The sequence below is a fragment of the Sturnira hondurensis genome, unplaced genomic scaffold, assembly GCF_014824575.4.
Source record: "Sturnira hondurensis isolate 20B ecotype Veracruz unplaced genomic scaffold, ASM1482457v3 Scaffold0015596, whole genome shotgun sequence".
In the NCBI taxonomy this organism is placed as follows: Eukaryota; Metazoa; Chordata; class Mammalia; order Chiroptera; family Phyllostomidae; genus Sturnira; species Sturnira hondurensis.
In genome coordinates this window covers 333,004-348,818 of record NW_028088227.1, presented here as the reverse complement: position 1 = coordinate 348,818, position 15,815 = coordinate 333,004, and the positions used below count along the sequence as shown (strand labels likewise).

At 42.3% G+C, this 15,815-nt stretch overlaps 1 protein-coding gene across 2 annotated transcripts; it reads right to left on the bottom strand.

Annotated features, from left to right (window-relative positions):
- Positions 1 to 843: 843 nt before the first annotated feature.
- Positions 844 to 15,503, bottom strand: MTHFD2 (methylenetetrahydrofolate dehydrogenase (NADP+ dependent) 2, methenyltetrahydrofolate cyclohydrolase). Of its 2 annotated transcripts, none has more exons than XM_037064862.1 (8): positions 15,358 to 15,503; positions 8,764 to 8,948; positions 7,528 to 7,650; positions 6,156 to 6,308; positions 5,578 to 5,685; positions 4,253 to 4,345; positions 3,511 to 3,636; positions 844 to 1,697 (listed from the first exon to the last, which is right to left on the bottom strand). In XM_037064862.1, exons 1-8 carry the CDS (start codon positions 15,456 to 15,458, stop codon positions 1,534 to 1,536), a joined length of 1,053 nt encoding a protein of 350 aa, XP_036920757.1. In that variant the 5' UTR covers positions 15,459 to 15,503; the 3' UTR covers positions 844 to 1,533. The 2 variants fall into 2 exon arrangements, with proteins under 2 accessions (XP_036920757.1, XP_036920756.1); XM_037064861.1 differs by lacking the exon at positions 15,358 to 15,503 and adding an exon at positions 14,621 to 14,772.
- Positions 15,504 to 15,815: the final 312 nt, after the last annotated feature.

Below are 15,815 nucleotides of genomic sequence, written 5' to 3'. Positions count from 1 at the left end.
TTGCAGAAACATCTGCAGCAAACTATCATCTTCTTCACCTCCAGAAAGCTATCAGAATAAAGTCAGCTGGCAGAGGCGGGGGGCAGGCCAGCTCCTCCTTGTGCTCCTCCCTCTGTCGGCCTCAGGCTGCGTGGAGCAGGAGCTGCTCCTGCCCGCATGAAGGGCAGATACCGGGTCCTGGAGGGGAGCGCATAGGAACCTACGCTAGCCTGGGAATGTGCACGGCCAAGGCCTTCCAATCTGTCACCTCAAACACACACACACACAGAAAGGGAGGGGGAGAGGGGGAAAGGAGAGGAGAGAGAAAGTCCGTTATACCTTGTGATATAGGACTAAACGGACTAAGGTGGTTTCTCCACAGCTCTTTAAACTGACTTAAGGCACAGGTGTGGGTATTACCAAATATACAAACAGCTACACTGATTACATCCGATGAGAAAAATTAACTATGATTATGTCACAACTAAGATGATACAATAGCAGGAAGATGCAGTATTTCAGAAACTCATTTCAGACTAGTCAGGTTTTATTAAAACAAACAAACAAAAATCTTTAAACAGAAAGTCTGATTAAATCCAATATTAACTCAAGGTCTCACAAACTTGTTGGGGAAAGCCAATAAACAGGTGCATCGGAGAATAGCAGGCAGCTGCTGACAATAATTCTTTGGTGGAAAAGTGAGCTGCATACTTGCACCAGCCGCCCTAATGACCACCACGCCCAGGGCTTATTTTTCAAGAGCAGGTTTCAAGATCTACCAGAAAAAACCGCACAGACAACCCCAACAGTACAAAAACTTAACAATGAAGTTAAGGAACATAGGAAAGATCAAACAGAACAATACACATGAATTATTTATAAAATAAGCCTTTTGATTCCCAAAAACTAGAATGGGGAGAGCTCATCAATGGTCACACACTAACACAAGGGCTAACAGCACCCGGAGCAACCGGACGTCTTCCCGATGACTGAGCTATAAAATGACAGGGTACTGTTAACATGTAGCTTTTATTCTGGTTATCAATCAACACGTACAACATTAGGGTAAACTTTTTTCTACTCAAGTACTATCATTTCTTCCTTCATACCTTTTCCCTAATATTCTCTAGCAATATTTTTTCCTTTGGTTTGACCAGTTGAACTCAAAAGGTTTGGAACCTGAAGTGAGTACCAACTTTTATTGGAATAGCACTTGGGAAATGCAATGCTAGAAAAGGCAAATTGTAAGTGAAGTGGTCTGACCAAGTAAGGCAGCCGTTCTCAAAGTGACAATGTCCCCTCGGTGGTCACTAGGCCAACGGCTCCTCTCATGGCTAGATCACAGACCCAGCACGGTGGTGGGTGCTCCCTGGTAAGGTACCGAAGACCTCTGTGTGCAAACACCCACCATTTAATTTAAGCTTTCAATAAATACAAAGCATCATATAAAACCAAGTCAGTAGAATAAATTAAAAAATGCTGCATTTCTATTGGCCTGTTTGGCCTCTTGAACTGGCTTAGAGTACACTGTTCATGACACAGAAGACACGATATCTAATTAGTTGCCACTCCACGCTCTTTAGGCTTCAGTACTTCCTGCTCTTCAAGTCTCAGCACCTTTTTGGCAGCAATAATGGTATTTTTCATCAGCATCGCCACTGTCATGGGGCCAACACCTCCAGGGACCGGAGTGATGTAACCAGCTTTCTTCCGGACTCCTATGTAGAAATGAGAGGCAGGCTTGCTTTAATTGTGACAAAGGAAAGGCATGTATTTTAACATCTTGGGAGGAGCGTTCATAAGCACTTTCATAAGCCTCAAACTCATAAAAACAACACATCAAATTACTCAAGAGTAAAGGCTTTTGAACATACTAACAGAATAACATGTACATAATAAGCAGAGTTGTTTGATGAGTATTTACACATCTAAATAACCTGTAATCTACCAGCCACACTTTCTTCCATATCAAAAAAGAAACATCTCAGTATGTTAACTGTACGACAGGTATACCAATAATAAGCATTACCTCGAGTAATACCTACTTACAACATTATCTTCATTTTATTCTATGTACATACTAAATTTATTTATACTGTTTGCCCAAAGTACCAAGAAAAGTAATTTTCTTGGAAAGAAAAAAGCAAGATTTCTGGAAAGTAAAAAGCAAGATTTTTTTAACCCAATTTTAAAGAGAAAATAAGCAGCTCCCTAGGCTTGGTCCGGATGGCTCCAATAGAAAGAGAAAGCTAGGGACAGGGTTATCAGCATGAAATACTTCCTGGAAGGGGGCAGCTACTAGCCAATTCCAAACTTTCAAGAATATGGCTTTTTCCTGGACTGTTTTAACATTCCAGATCTGGGATCTCCCCTCTCAATGTGAAACTGAGAAATCTGTAGCACTTCTCAGGAGACTCAATGGTTTAGAAAAATAATTTAAATTTTCAGACTTGTTCAAAAGTCTTGAAGTTGTTTTCATTTTGAAATAACCCTAAAGAAAAACAATTCCCTGAAAAGTTTATATTCTATCTCCATTACTTTAGGATAGAAACACCTAAAATAATTTGAGAGTATTTAAAAGATTTCTTTTAATTCTTATGGAAAGCATTTCTCCTTTTCACAGCAAATTGATCTTCACAACCAAAGGCTAGAACATCTTTTTAGGCACAAGCTTAGGCAACGATTCTTTACAGTCTTTTTAATTCTTTCTTTTTCTCTGGGCCACTGAGCGACAGCTGCCAGTGGTACGGCCCCAGGGCGCGCTCGAGGGTGTCCTGTCAGCACCAGCCACCAAATCCCGGCCCCACTGCCTGGGGGAGGACCTGTGAAAGTGCTATGTTTTTTTATTATTATTATCACTTTATTTTTAATTGAATTTATTGGGGTGACACTGTCACCCCTAAATAAAATTACACAGGTCTCAGGTGTACCCTTCTATGGTGCATCACCTATACATTGGGCTGTGTGTTCACCACCGCAAGCAAATGAAATTTATATTTTTAAAAATATAATCTTTATTATATTTTTCCATTACCATTTAGTCCCCTTATACCCCCCTCCTCCCAGCAATCACCACACTGTTGTCCATGTGTCCATGAGTCCTTTTCCTTTTTGCTCAATCCCTCCACCCCCTAAGAAAAGCATTTTAAATGGTATTCCCAGGGTGATACAAGTTTAATAGTTAAAGAAAAAGTAAATGATCTCTCCTAAATGTCCATTAAAGGTAGCATTTACTGATTTTATGGTTCTTAAAAATTATAATCTTTAGGGCCCTGGCTGGTGTAGCTCAGTGGATTGAGCACGGGCCTGCGAACCAGACGAACATCGCAGTTCGATCGCGGTTCGATTCCCAGTCTGGGCACATTCCTGGGTTGCAGGCCAGTTCCCGGCAGGGGCCAGTTCCCAGCAGGGGATGCACAAGAAGCAACCATACACTGATGTTTCTCTTCCTCTCTCTTTCCCTTCCCCTCTAAAGATAAATAAATAAAATATTTTTTTAAAAATCACTCGGAAAAAAATTATAATCTTTACCTTCAAAGTCCACATCTCCGACCAACCTGGGCTTGGCCGTGACGGGGTCCAGAACCCTATTTATTCCAACGTCAATGACAGCCGCCCCTTCCTTGATCATGTCCGCTGTGATCAAATTTGGAATGCCTGGAAACGGGGACAGGAACAACCACTTTAGGACAGAAAAGAAGGTTTCACCTACCTGATTCTTACATAATTTCAAGAGACGTGGAAGAACTAATTAGCTTGTTTTATAAGAAAACCTACAAGAACCGTTAACCAAGGAAACATTTAAACTTCATGTAGCAAACAGAAATCTTTTGAGGCTACGGAAATAAACCTCATCCATGAAGTCTATGGTGAAATGACAGAAACCACATCGCTTTCCTCTGCTTTGTAGGCGACTCACAGTGCCTAGGGCAGTGATTTTCAACCCCTGTCACCTCGTGGTGCACATAAACTACAGAAATTTTGCAGCACACCGAAAAATACATTTTTTGCTGATCTGACAAAAAAATAGGTATAATTTTAATTCATTCATGCCAGGTGACTATTGTTATGTTGGCTGTTATAATTTTATTTGACAAACTAAGGGAAAAGAGGTCAGTGCCCTTGGTCAGGTCTTGCATATTTTATCACTCCCTGCAGCCCCTCCATGGAAAATCGCTGTCCCAGGCAATATGGGACGGCAGCGAGGCAGGCAAACTCTGAGAGGAGGGGTCTGTCCTCTGACGCCCGTCCGCCCCCTCCCTGGTGTTCTTACCTGCCGCAGAGATGACAATATCTGCAAGGACTGTATGTCTCTTCAGCTGCTCTTTGGGAGTGTATCGATGAGATATTGTAACAGTGGCATCACCTGTGAGTTAAAAATTAAATACCTTGATTTCTGAATCAAAGCTAGGATGGGACTGGGTATCAGCTAAGCGAATCACTGTAGAAATTCAACATCTCTGGAAAGATAATTGATGTAATTCATGTGCCATATTTTCTGAACAGCCAATTATCACTTTCTCAGAAATTAATACTTGACTTCTCATAACTTTTACCTATTAGTCCAAATTCTACTCTTTGGAACTAGCTTTATTCTTTATCCTGTTTTTCAAGGATTTTAACTTTCTAAATAAAATACCACTAGAATTACTCCAGGTTTGTTTTTGTTTTGTTATTAAAGATTTTATTTATGTATTCATTTTTAGAGAGGGAAAGGGAGAGAGAAAGAAAGAGAAAGAAACATCAATGTGTGGTTGCCTCTCACGTGTCCCCCACTGGGGACCTGGCCTGCAACCCAGGCATCAAACCAGGGACCCTTTGGTTTGCAGCCCACGCTCAATCCACTGAGCCAGGGCTGTTTTTTTGTGTTTAAATGTGCTAAGAGAGCGCGGGCCTGCGAACCACATGATTGCCGTTCGATTCCCAGTCAGGGCACATGCCTGGGTTGCGGGCCAGTTCCCAGCAGGGGACTCATGAAAAGCAACCATACTTTGATGTTTCTCTCCTTCTCTCCTTCCCTTCCTCTCTAGAGATAAATAAATAAAATATTTTTAAAAAATGTGCTAAGAGATATCTGGAAGTATTTTGTTTAACATTAGTTCTGATATAATCATGTAGTACCATGATATGGTAATCACATAACTCTGCTTTGAGGCATTTTCTCAAGCAAATTAACAAAATTTGACATGACACATTAGTCACATTAATTTAATCTTTTGCAATGGTCTAAGATTTTTTCCATCAGATGACATGGAACACAATACAAACTTTGAATAAGAATTGTTTCTTAGCTCCAACTATCAGAGCCGTAACTAAAAATTTCTAATTGCCTACAACCGTGCTTATACTCAAAACTCAAATTCATTTCTGAACTAGTTCCACAATGGGCATAAATAAATTCCCAGGGCACACTGAGTACGGCTTCTGCTGCAAAGATTACACCCCAAATATCTGTTAGCAAAAGGATAACAAATGCAAACACAAATATAATGTTTCCTTGGAAGTTTAACAAAGTTAACACTTCCAAACACGCACAAGACAGCCTCTGAAGGTTCTCACGTGAGGGAGAAGGCCCTCCTGAGAAAGCAGTTTGCTTACCTCCGGGACGTTCGTGCGCCCCATCTGTGTGCAGTAACATCGCAATGGGCATTCCAACATTTTTTGACCTTCCGGCTACAACCACATTCTTGCCAAGGGTTGGAATGCCTATTAAAAACAAAATTAAATAAATAAATAAATAAATAAATAAAAATATGTGTATATATACACACATATACACGAATCAAAAGCAATGCCAGGCTGTCTTAGGGCACCAAAGGAAAGAAGGCAGATGGCCTAGGATGTGAATCTAATTGTGATAATGAAGGAAGGCTAAGCCTATTGTTTCATCAATCAACTTGTGCTATCACTTCTACATATAGTGAAGTTTAAAGAAAACTTTTTGTGAGCTACACACTGTTGCATGAATGTGCATGAACACCACCATTAAAGTTTAAGTTTCCTTCCCTGAGGCTTCTGGATTAAACAGCAAAAACAGCAGTAGGCAACCACTAAGAGAGAAAGGCTCTGGGGACTAGGACGAGGTCATGGGCAGGAATCCTCACTCTTTTACCATTTACAAGTACTGCTTTGACAGTATTAACACAGACATACAACTAACTGTGGGATATACCTACCAGTTCGCTTAATTATTTCCCACACTCCCCATGGGGTAGCCGGTAACATGGAATACTGGTCCAAACACATGCGCCCCACGTTAATTACATGAAAGCCATCCACATCCTTGTCTGGAGAAACAGCATTGCAGATCCTTCTCTCATCTATGTGGTCTGGAAAAGCAAGCAGAGCAGTGGCCTTCAGTCACTGTGGCCTAGTCAGCACTGCTGGACTCCAGCTCATCTGGTTTGACGCACAAGTCTGCTCCCCTTGTACGACCTGCTTCTACTTGACTCTGTGATTTATTTCTTCCATCTGCACAGAAGGAACACATCAAGCAAAGCCCAGTGCCAATATCAAAGCCCATATCCTCCTGTATAACTGCTTCCCTGTACTGTTTTTTGTATCAAGATCTGAATGTCAAATCAAGGAGTAATGGTGTTCTTGATTTACCAGCTCAAAATTATTTTTCCTCCTAACTTTCTAAAGTCTTCTGGCTACACTAATCATCAAATTAACATGAGACAGGTTAACAAGAGACAATGTCCAAATCTATTACGTATGTACATATGGGGCCTCTATAAAAATGGGGGTTCCATGAAACCCAGGGCAGATTGGGCAATTAAGGCTTATATGCCCTCTTGAGCTAAGGAGAAGGGGGTTGTGACTGACTGCAAAGGGCGGGAAGGCAATGCACACAGAAATAAGGGGAAAAACAAATGTTTGGTAAATAAATGTTTGCTGGGTCATCTTTACCAACAGGATACAGAGAAGACTTTGATCAAACAGGCCTTGCTAGACTCCTCCGTGTCTATCACTCCTTGTCCATACTGAACTGCAGTCGTCCGTGATGCCGTCCCCCTTCCCGGAGGAGGTCCTCTATCTAAATTCTTTCAGGTAGTTAGGGGGAAGGTCAAAGCTTCTCCCTGGGTCTGTTTCTTAAAAAAAACAAAACAAAACCCAGCTTAAAATAATCAATATCCCAAAAGGCGTATTTTAGGGTGGCAAACGCTGCTTCCCCTCACTGAGTAGGCCTGCCCCATATCTAATAAAACATTCACTCGGTCCTGGCTAGTGTAGCTCAGTGGACTTAGCGCGAAGCCTGCAAACCAAACAATCGTGGTTCGATTCCCAGTCAGGGCACATGCCTGGGTGGCAAGCCAGTTCCTAACACGGGATGCACAAGAGGCAACCATACACTGATACTGCTCTCCCTCTCTCCTTCCCTTCCCCTCTAAAGGTAAATAAATAAAATCTTTAAAACAAACAAAAAAAACCATTCACTCGAGTTTACCTCTCCTTTGGGTCAAATTCACACAAGCAGCCGGCTGTACAGAGTAACCAAGCCTCTCCACCCAGAAATCATTTTAAATGGCAGAGTCTAAAACTCACCTGGAAGGGGCAGCTGAACAAGGAGGCCATCTACATTTTCATCATTATTCAGTTTGTGGATTAAATTCAATAGCTCTTCCTCTGAAATTGAAGCTGGTTTCACAATTGTCTCACTGTTGATTCCTGTAAGAAAATTTCAAAGTTAAAAAGTATTGAGGCATTTGAAGAGCAATGCTATATCGCCTGCCAGTCTTCCACCACTGAGGTTTTTTATTATCACACTCACCCTGGTAGCTGAAAAGCTTCAATCAGCTCAAAAGGAACCTAAAACAGTAACTTCACATATATATACACTAGGAAATGCTGGCTTGACATTTTCTGTATACTATTCTATGTAATCCTCATTGACCTCACTTTACAGACAGGAGACCCAGGCACAGTGGAACTGAAACGAGCCAGCTAGTGACAACGCCAGTCTTCCTGCTCTGAAGTCCCTGTTTCCTGCTGCAGCCTGGACCTCCCAATGTCCCAGAAAGCTATGGCTTGCTCTTTTCTAGAGGCTTTAAAGGTTTTCCAATGAAAAGTGCAGGAGGTCTCAATCTTCAGTAATAGAGAACAGAGTACATGAATTGAAAAAGAAAAATGGGTGAGAATACACCGAGGGCTCACCGTCCAGTAACACTGCCCAGCCACACCAGTGCTCCCACGGGTGAGCCCACCATGTTTGGCCTGCCCACACACAAAGTCTGTGGCATAGTGAGACCTAGAGCACAAATCTCCCATCACCCAGAACCCTGCCTTCTGCATTCAAAATTCCCACCACTTGTAAACTGTAGGATTTAACTGGCTTCACCAACTAGTGAAGAAATCAAAAGCTATTTCTCAGAAGTCAGAGTTATTTCCTTCAACTCTATACTATGTCCCAGGCTACGTCACTAAGGTCTCCTCAATCTTCCCCTAACACTCTGTTGCCTTAATCTACAAGTCCAAAAGCACCTCAATGCTCTCATCATTGCTCCAGGAAAGCAGACGTAAACTGTGTCCAAGGCCAGCTGTCCAATGTTAAAACTAAGAAACAGGCAAAGATAAGATAAACCATAGTCCTTCTGCCCTAGTCTATGGCCTCCCCAGTAGAGACACCCTGATCTCTTTCTAACAAAGCTTTGGCTGTAGTAGTTCAATCATATGAGCCCCCTCTGCTTGGGTTTCTAGTCAGAAAAAAAGAAAAATCACAGCGGAGTTTGCCTCAGAGAACCCTCAGTTTAAAAGCAGTTGGGATCTGAGAGTGACACATACCCACATCTGCAGCAGCCTTGGTTTTGTTGAGGACATAGGAGTGGCTTGCAGGGTTCTCGCCCACCAGAACCACGCTCAGGTACGGCCGTTTGTTGCCCGATGCCACCCACTCTTCCACCTCCTGCCGCACTTCCTGCTTGATCTGCTGGGCAAGTTCCCTTCCAGAAATGACAACAGCTTCATTCCTGCAGAGGGCAACAGAGTCACAAAATCATACACTAGCTTGCATTTTTGTAAAAAGTAAAGATTAGACTACAAAAAAAGTGTTATTAAATACCCAAAATTTCCAGGGCTGGGAGGTGAGGAATTGGAGGAAAGTGGTCAAAAGGTACAAATTTCCAGTTATAAGATAAGTAAGTAACACACAACACGATGATAATAGTTAGCACTGCAGTATCAACACACACAGGAAAGTTAAGAGAGTGGATCTTAAGAGTCCTCATCACCGGGAGAAAATGTTTTTCTTCTATATTGTATCTGTACGACATGATGGATGTTAACAAAACCAACTGCAGTAATCATTGCACAATAAAGGTAAAACAAACCATCATGACGTATACCTTAAACTTATACAGTGGTGTATGTCAATTATTTCTCAATAGCACTGGGAAAAAATACCCCAAACTTAAAAGCTTAGATTAAAGTACATGGTGCCTAATCTGAGAAACTAGTGAAATCTGAAGAACAAGTTCAAAGTAGGAAACCTGTATCCAGCTCTATGTTTAGGACAATAACATTGATTGAGGTGCACCAAGACAAAGAAATATGGTCCAAATGAAAGAACAGATCATTGATTCCCAGTCAGGGCACAGGCCTGGGTTGCAGGCCATTTCTCAGCAGGGGACGCACAAAAGGCAACCATACATTGATGTTTCTCTCCCTCTCTCCTTCCCCTCTAAAGATAAATAAATAAATAAAATCTTTAAAAAAAAAAAAGAACAGATCAAATTCCCTCAAAAGAACTAAGTGATGAGGAAAAGTGACGAGGAAATAGACAACCTATCAGATGCAGAGTTCAAAACACTGGTAATCAGGATGCTCACAGAAATGATTGAGTTCGGTCACAAAATAAAGGAAGAAATGAAGGATACACAAAGTAAAATATCCAGGGAACCAACAGTGAAGGGAAGGAAACAGGGACTCAAATCAAAGATTTAGAACAAAAGAAATAAACATATAACTGGAACAGAATGAAGAAACATGAATTCAAAAAAATGAGAAGAGGCTGAGGAACCTCTGGGACAACTTGAAACATTCCAACATCCAAATCATAGGGTTGCCAGAAGGAGAAGTGGAAGACGAAGAAATGGAAAACTTACTTGAAAAAATAATGAGAGAAAACTTCCCTAATTTGGTGGAGGAAATAAGACATTCAAGTCCAGGAAGCACAGACAGTCCCAAAGCACACACACCAAGGCACATCATAATTAAAATGCCAAAGATTAAAGATAAGGAGAGAATCTTAAAAGCAGCAAGAGAAAAGGAGATAGTTACCTACAAAGGAGTTCCCATAAGACTGTCATCTGATTTCTCAAAAGAAACCTTACAGGCAAGAATGGGCTGCAAAGAAGTATTCCAAGTCATGAAAGGCAAGGACCTACATCCAAGATTACTCTATCCAGCAAAGCTATCATTTAGAATGGAAGGCAGATGAAGTGCTTCCCAGATGTTGGCAACCGCCCTGCCTGGTTTCAGAAGCTGTAACCCCCCCATGGCTAAGGCTGAGTGAGGGACCTTGGGACCCTAAACCACTAAGGAGACAAAGCTTATCTCCCTGGCAGGGTTGCTGCCCCTGGCCCCTTTTATTTCACTCTGCTTGGCCCCTAGCAAATGACCGATTACCCAACAATGGGTAAGATTCCTCGAAGGAGAAATGACCTAAGACGGGCACAGATGCGAAGGGGCCATCAGGGAAGGACTTGGGGGGCTATAGAAAAAGGGGGTGTGGACCCTCTCCCTTCAGCTTTGACAGAACCTGAGTCCTCATTCTGTCTGGGAGAAGTCTCCTAATCTCTTGGCTGCCTTACTTCCCCTGCCTGGTTTAAGCCTGAAACAATGCTGGAGGTGGGTGCAGCCCTGTGCTAGAAAGGGTGGATTCCCTAGGGTGATCAGGCCTAAGAAAAAAAAAAAGCATAAAATCCTGTGAAACCTACTTTGCTAATACCCTCAATTTAAATAAGGGTCCAAGCATAGAATGAGCTCGTTTCCCCAAAGCTTTATGGCCCTTTAGCTATCTGACTCTGACTCAGAATAAGCCCTCATAGTTCTTTGTACGTTATCTATTGTTTGATCCTTACTGCCTGATAATGACTGATGAGCTTTACCTGCATTCCTGTGCAAAATGAACCTAATAAAAGCCCATTGAGGAACAGGCTCCTGGCCCTTTTCTTTTGAGAGATCAGCCACCTTTCCTTCCCAAGCAAATCATGTCTTGGTAGACTTATTCTCATTTGTGGTAGGCGGTGTGGGGGTGGGAGGCAGGGCCCTGTGGGCAGAGCTCCTTCACACCCAGATAAGGTCAAGTGAAAGGAGTTCATCATCACCAAGCCCTTATTATATGAAATGTTAAAGGGACTTACATATGTAAAGGAAGATGATCAAAAATATGAATAGAAAATGACAACAAACTCACAACTATCAACAACTGAACCTAAAAAACAAAAACTAAGCAAACAACTAGAACAGGAACAGAATCACAGAAATGGAGACCACATACAGGGTTATCAGTGGGGAGGGGAAGGGGGAGAATAGGGGAAAAAGGTACAGGGAACAAGAAGCATAATTGGTAGGCACAAAATAGACAGGGGAGGGTTAAGAAAAGTATAGGAAATGGAGAAGCGGAACTACTTATATGTATGACCTATGGATAAGAACTAAGACGGGGGAAGGAGGGTGGGGGAGTGTAGCGCAGAGGGGGATAAAGAGGATAAAGAAAAATGGGACAACTGTTACAGCACAATCAATAAAAATATACTTTAAAAATAAAATACATGATAAAATAAAATTGATTGAAACAGTTATTAGCACTAATCTGAAGCTCCAGAGTTAAAGTAACTGGCAGCTAGTACTTGGCAAAGCTGGGCCTCATATCCAGCTCTGTCTGAGACCAGAGTCTAGATTCTTAATGCCACAGCATCCTGCCCCCTGATCATTCACAAATTGATAGGCAATATATATGTATGTCTTGTATGGTCAAATACGATTAATTCTGAAGGCCTGATAATTAAAATAAATTTTAAAGTTTAAACAGTCTTTAAGCCTTCAATGCCTACTTTTTATTTGTATTATTTTACTTTATTTATATCATTACCTTAAAATTCAATGTCTTAGGTACAACACAGTAATTTTATACCTAAACTTTATATTTTTAGCCCTGGCTGGTGTGGCTCAGGGGACTGAGTGCTGGCCTGCAAAGCAAAAGGTCACTGGTTCCGTTCCCAGTCAGGACATATGCCTGGACTTTGAGGGTTAGGTCTCCAGTATGGGGTGTGTGAGAGGCAACCACACACTGACGTTTCCCTCCCTCTCTTTCTCCCCCACTTCCCCTCTCTAAAAATAAATAAATAAAATCTTAAGAAAATAAAACCTTATATTAATCTGTATTTGCATTTTGTAGCATGTTAAGAAGATATAATTTTATGGCAAACCAAATACTTTTACCCAGATTTCATGTGACAGTACTAGCATGGCACAAAATCCAGGACACAGTACATATGATCACGCCTGATCTATGTTAGTATCAGGAATACCCACTCCAGCCCAGAAACGCTTTCACAACCTTGGGACATATAGAGAGAAAGACTACTTATACAGCGCTTAGGACACTCATTTAGACTGAATGAAATAACATATATAAACTGCCAGGCATATATATTCAATAAAAATCAATTTCTTACTCTCTTCTATTGGTTAGATTTATATTCACACATATACACATATGTATCCTTAACATATAATATATATGAATAGGTACTATGCAATAGATATATTTATCTATTTATATAATCATAAGGATATAGTTATATATATGTGTGTGTATATATAACTATATATACATATACATATGTATGTATGTATGTATATATGTGTATATATGTGTATATATATATATACACACACATACATAAAATCCAGTGAGAAGGACTAGCTTTCACTCCATTAAAAAGTTCCTTTTTGAAAGCAATAAACTTAGAGAAAATGGTAACAGCACACTCAGGCTTAGAATGATACACTAAAGTTAGGGACACAAGGTTCTAGGAGAACCTAGAGTTCCAAGTCCTAAAGGCAGGTTCTGGATATTACGTCAATTTGCTTAAAAAAAAAAAAAACTGGCAAAGAGTAAGAAGTACAGCAAAAAAAGCCACAATGCAGTGGGCCTACTTCTCATAATGTAACTGTTTGAGCCCTCCTCTGCAAACCATCACTCAGCAAATGTGAAACACTGCCCTGCAAGGAAGTCATTACCTAACTTCCCATCATCTCTTTTGCCAAAGGGCACATTAAGTAACTGCTATGCCCAAATAAACAGAAATGGAGACTGAGCTCAGTTTTACAGGAAATTCAAAATGTATTTACTACATTAGCTAATATTCCTTATTTTGCAATTAAGTGCTCTCACAGATGTGTTTAGAAAAATTCCCATTAAATTATGAACTAGAAAAAAGTCATGAGGATTATCCAAATAAAATTCAAAACTGAGATCCAAGTTGGTACCATCTTCACTTTCCTCCTAATTCGGCAGCTTATAGCACTGTAATTTTTCATGAAAAATTATCATTAGGTAAATTTTAAGATTTTAAAATTCATGATCAGGTTATCTTAGAAAGAAGTTTTATGGATACTAATTTAGAAATTACTACTAATCCATTATTAATTAGAAATACACAAAGTGGGATGGAACTAATATCTATTATACACTAGATATTTTGCTAAGAGTTTTGCATATATTATTCAGTTATCTTGGGGCCAGTATAATAACCTCCTTGTGCTGAAGGGGAAACAGGCCTGTAGAAACAAGATACAAATGCAAACCTCTGCATCCCAAGTCCATTCCTCCCTGTATCTCACTGCCTCCTGGACTATAGTAGTTTCTCTCTAACCAGGGGTTTATGCTCCTGAAACCCTCACACCAACTTCCCAATGCCCAAAAAAGGAATACACTTAGACTCATACATTAAAAAAAAAGTTTTACCAGCCAGCAGTAATGAAAGCAACGCAATGGAACCATAAATACCAAGCAGAATACTGTCTCCAGAGGTGGGTGAGTCTACTTGCAAGTTATTCAGAAAAACAAGTGAAAGGAAAGCATTTGTTACCGGAGAGTAAGCAATAGTTCCAGTTCTTCAGGTAATAAGTGAGAGGACCTTTATAGTAAATTTCTTTTCAGTCCTAAAAGCCACAGACCCAGGTGGCCATAACTCAGGAAGGAAGTGGAAGGAGCATAGACAGTAATGAGAGATGAGGCTGCAGAGAGAGGTCAGGACCAGACCAAGAAAAGGTTTGAGTGTCTCCTCCCAAGTCTACAGCACCTTGTCACTGTCTCTAATAACCTTTTACACCCAGAGGAAATTGCACACGTGTGTTCTGCCCCTCGACAGGTGACTTCCGCTATAGGAAGAACAGTTGTTATCATCTCTGAATTCGCCACATCCTAGCACTGCACAGCGCCAGTATGAAAGAAAGGGCTGCTGTTACAAGGCTTAGGTCTCTGGCAATGCAAAGGCTCTAAAGATGGAAGGAAGAGGAAGAGTGTACAGATTTGGGAAGAGAAATCAAAGCATCCTCCCTCCCCAAGACTCTTCAACCTTCATTTAAAAAATGAGTTAGATGTCCAGAAAAATCAGTAAAAAACTATTACCTCCCTATGGAAACGCAAATAGAGATTCTCTTTTCCTCCCCGGTATTTACCACCTCAGTTGACTCTGCCTGGCAATGACCTGCTCTGGATGGGTGGCAGTCAAAGCCCTGGTGACCACAGCACATTTACTCATTCTCTGGGGAGGAAAAGGGGCGGCACAAGCCACACCCACCTCCTGGAAGAGTGGGGAAGTGCGGGTACCCCGGGAGCAAGGCAGCTAAAGGATTTCATCAGACTGCACCAAACCCCTGCGCCACTAGGGTGCCGAGAAAGGACGGTCGCTTAAGGTTGCTCATTCTGAATCCTTCCCACGCTCGCCAAAGCGTCTTCGCCGATTTCCGCAAGACAGATCTCCCATCACTGCCAAGGGCAGCAGGCAGGTTTTGGTCGGTAAGTTCCTTATGTTCCCGTAAACCGAGGTGCTCCAGAACCCGCCAGTACCTTTGCTCTGCACCAGGGGCCCCGTCCCGACGGTGGACTGGTTCCGTGAAAGGGCGATGCCCCGAGCCTCTGGGAGACCGGCATCCTCCGAAAGGTAGGCACTCGGTAACAGCCCACCCACCGACCTAGCACCCAGGTCATTTGCTGAGGTAGAGTTCTGCTGCCAGGTCGCCCCACCACAACCCCGGCCGGAGACGCTCAGGAACTCCCTTGGAGTCCCTCTAGAGCCCAGATGGTCCCCCCCGCGGTCGGTTCCCCTCGACTTTTGGCACCGCCCGAGCTCCCGACTCTCTCACCGAACTGCCGAGAAGTGGAGGGGACGTTGGCGGAAGCAACAGTTCTGTGCGGGCCGGAGCAGCCGAGTGGCAAACATACACACGATGGATGGGACAGCCATAGCGTGCACTGGTGACTGTGCCCGAAAAGAAGCGCGCGCGCGGGCAGCGCGATTATACTGCAGGCGCGTGTCAGGTACCGCCTCCCGCTAGCACCCATTGGTCCCTGTCCAGCAAAGCCTTGCTTGTGATTGGAGCAAGAAGAGCCCGGAAAGGCCCTGGAAGGCGCGGAAGCCGCGGGACCAAGCGGTGATTGGCTGAGGAAGGCAATCCTCTGCCAGACTCCCCAAAGCCCCGCCCATGCGAGTATTTGTTCACGTTAGCACTTACTGTGTACTAAAGTAGGGGTGTCAAACTCATTTTCACCAAGGGCCACGTCAGCCTCGAGGTTGCCTTCAAAGGGCCAAATGTACAGGGTT

Bases quoted from the DNA above. Each gene is read 5' to 3' on its own strand.
- MTHFD2 (XM_037064861.1), bottom strand. From the start codon at position 14,745: ATGTGCTGTGGTCACCAGGGCTTTGACTGCCACCCATCCAGAGCAGGT. The intron at 8,949-14,620 runs GTAATAGTTTTT...TGCCCTCTGCAG, and splicing joins ATTTGCGTTTCCATAGGGAG to GAATGAAGCTGTTGTCATTT. The intron at 7,651-8,763 runs GTATGTGTCACT...ATTTTCTTACAG, and splicing joins CAAGGCTGCTGCAGATGTGG to GAATCAACAGTGAGACAATT.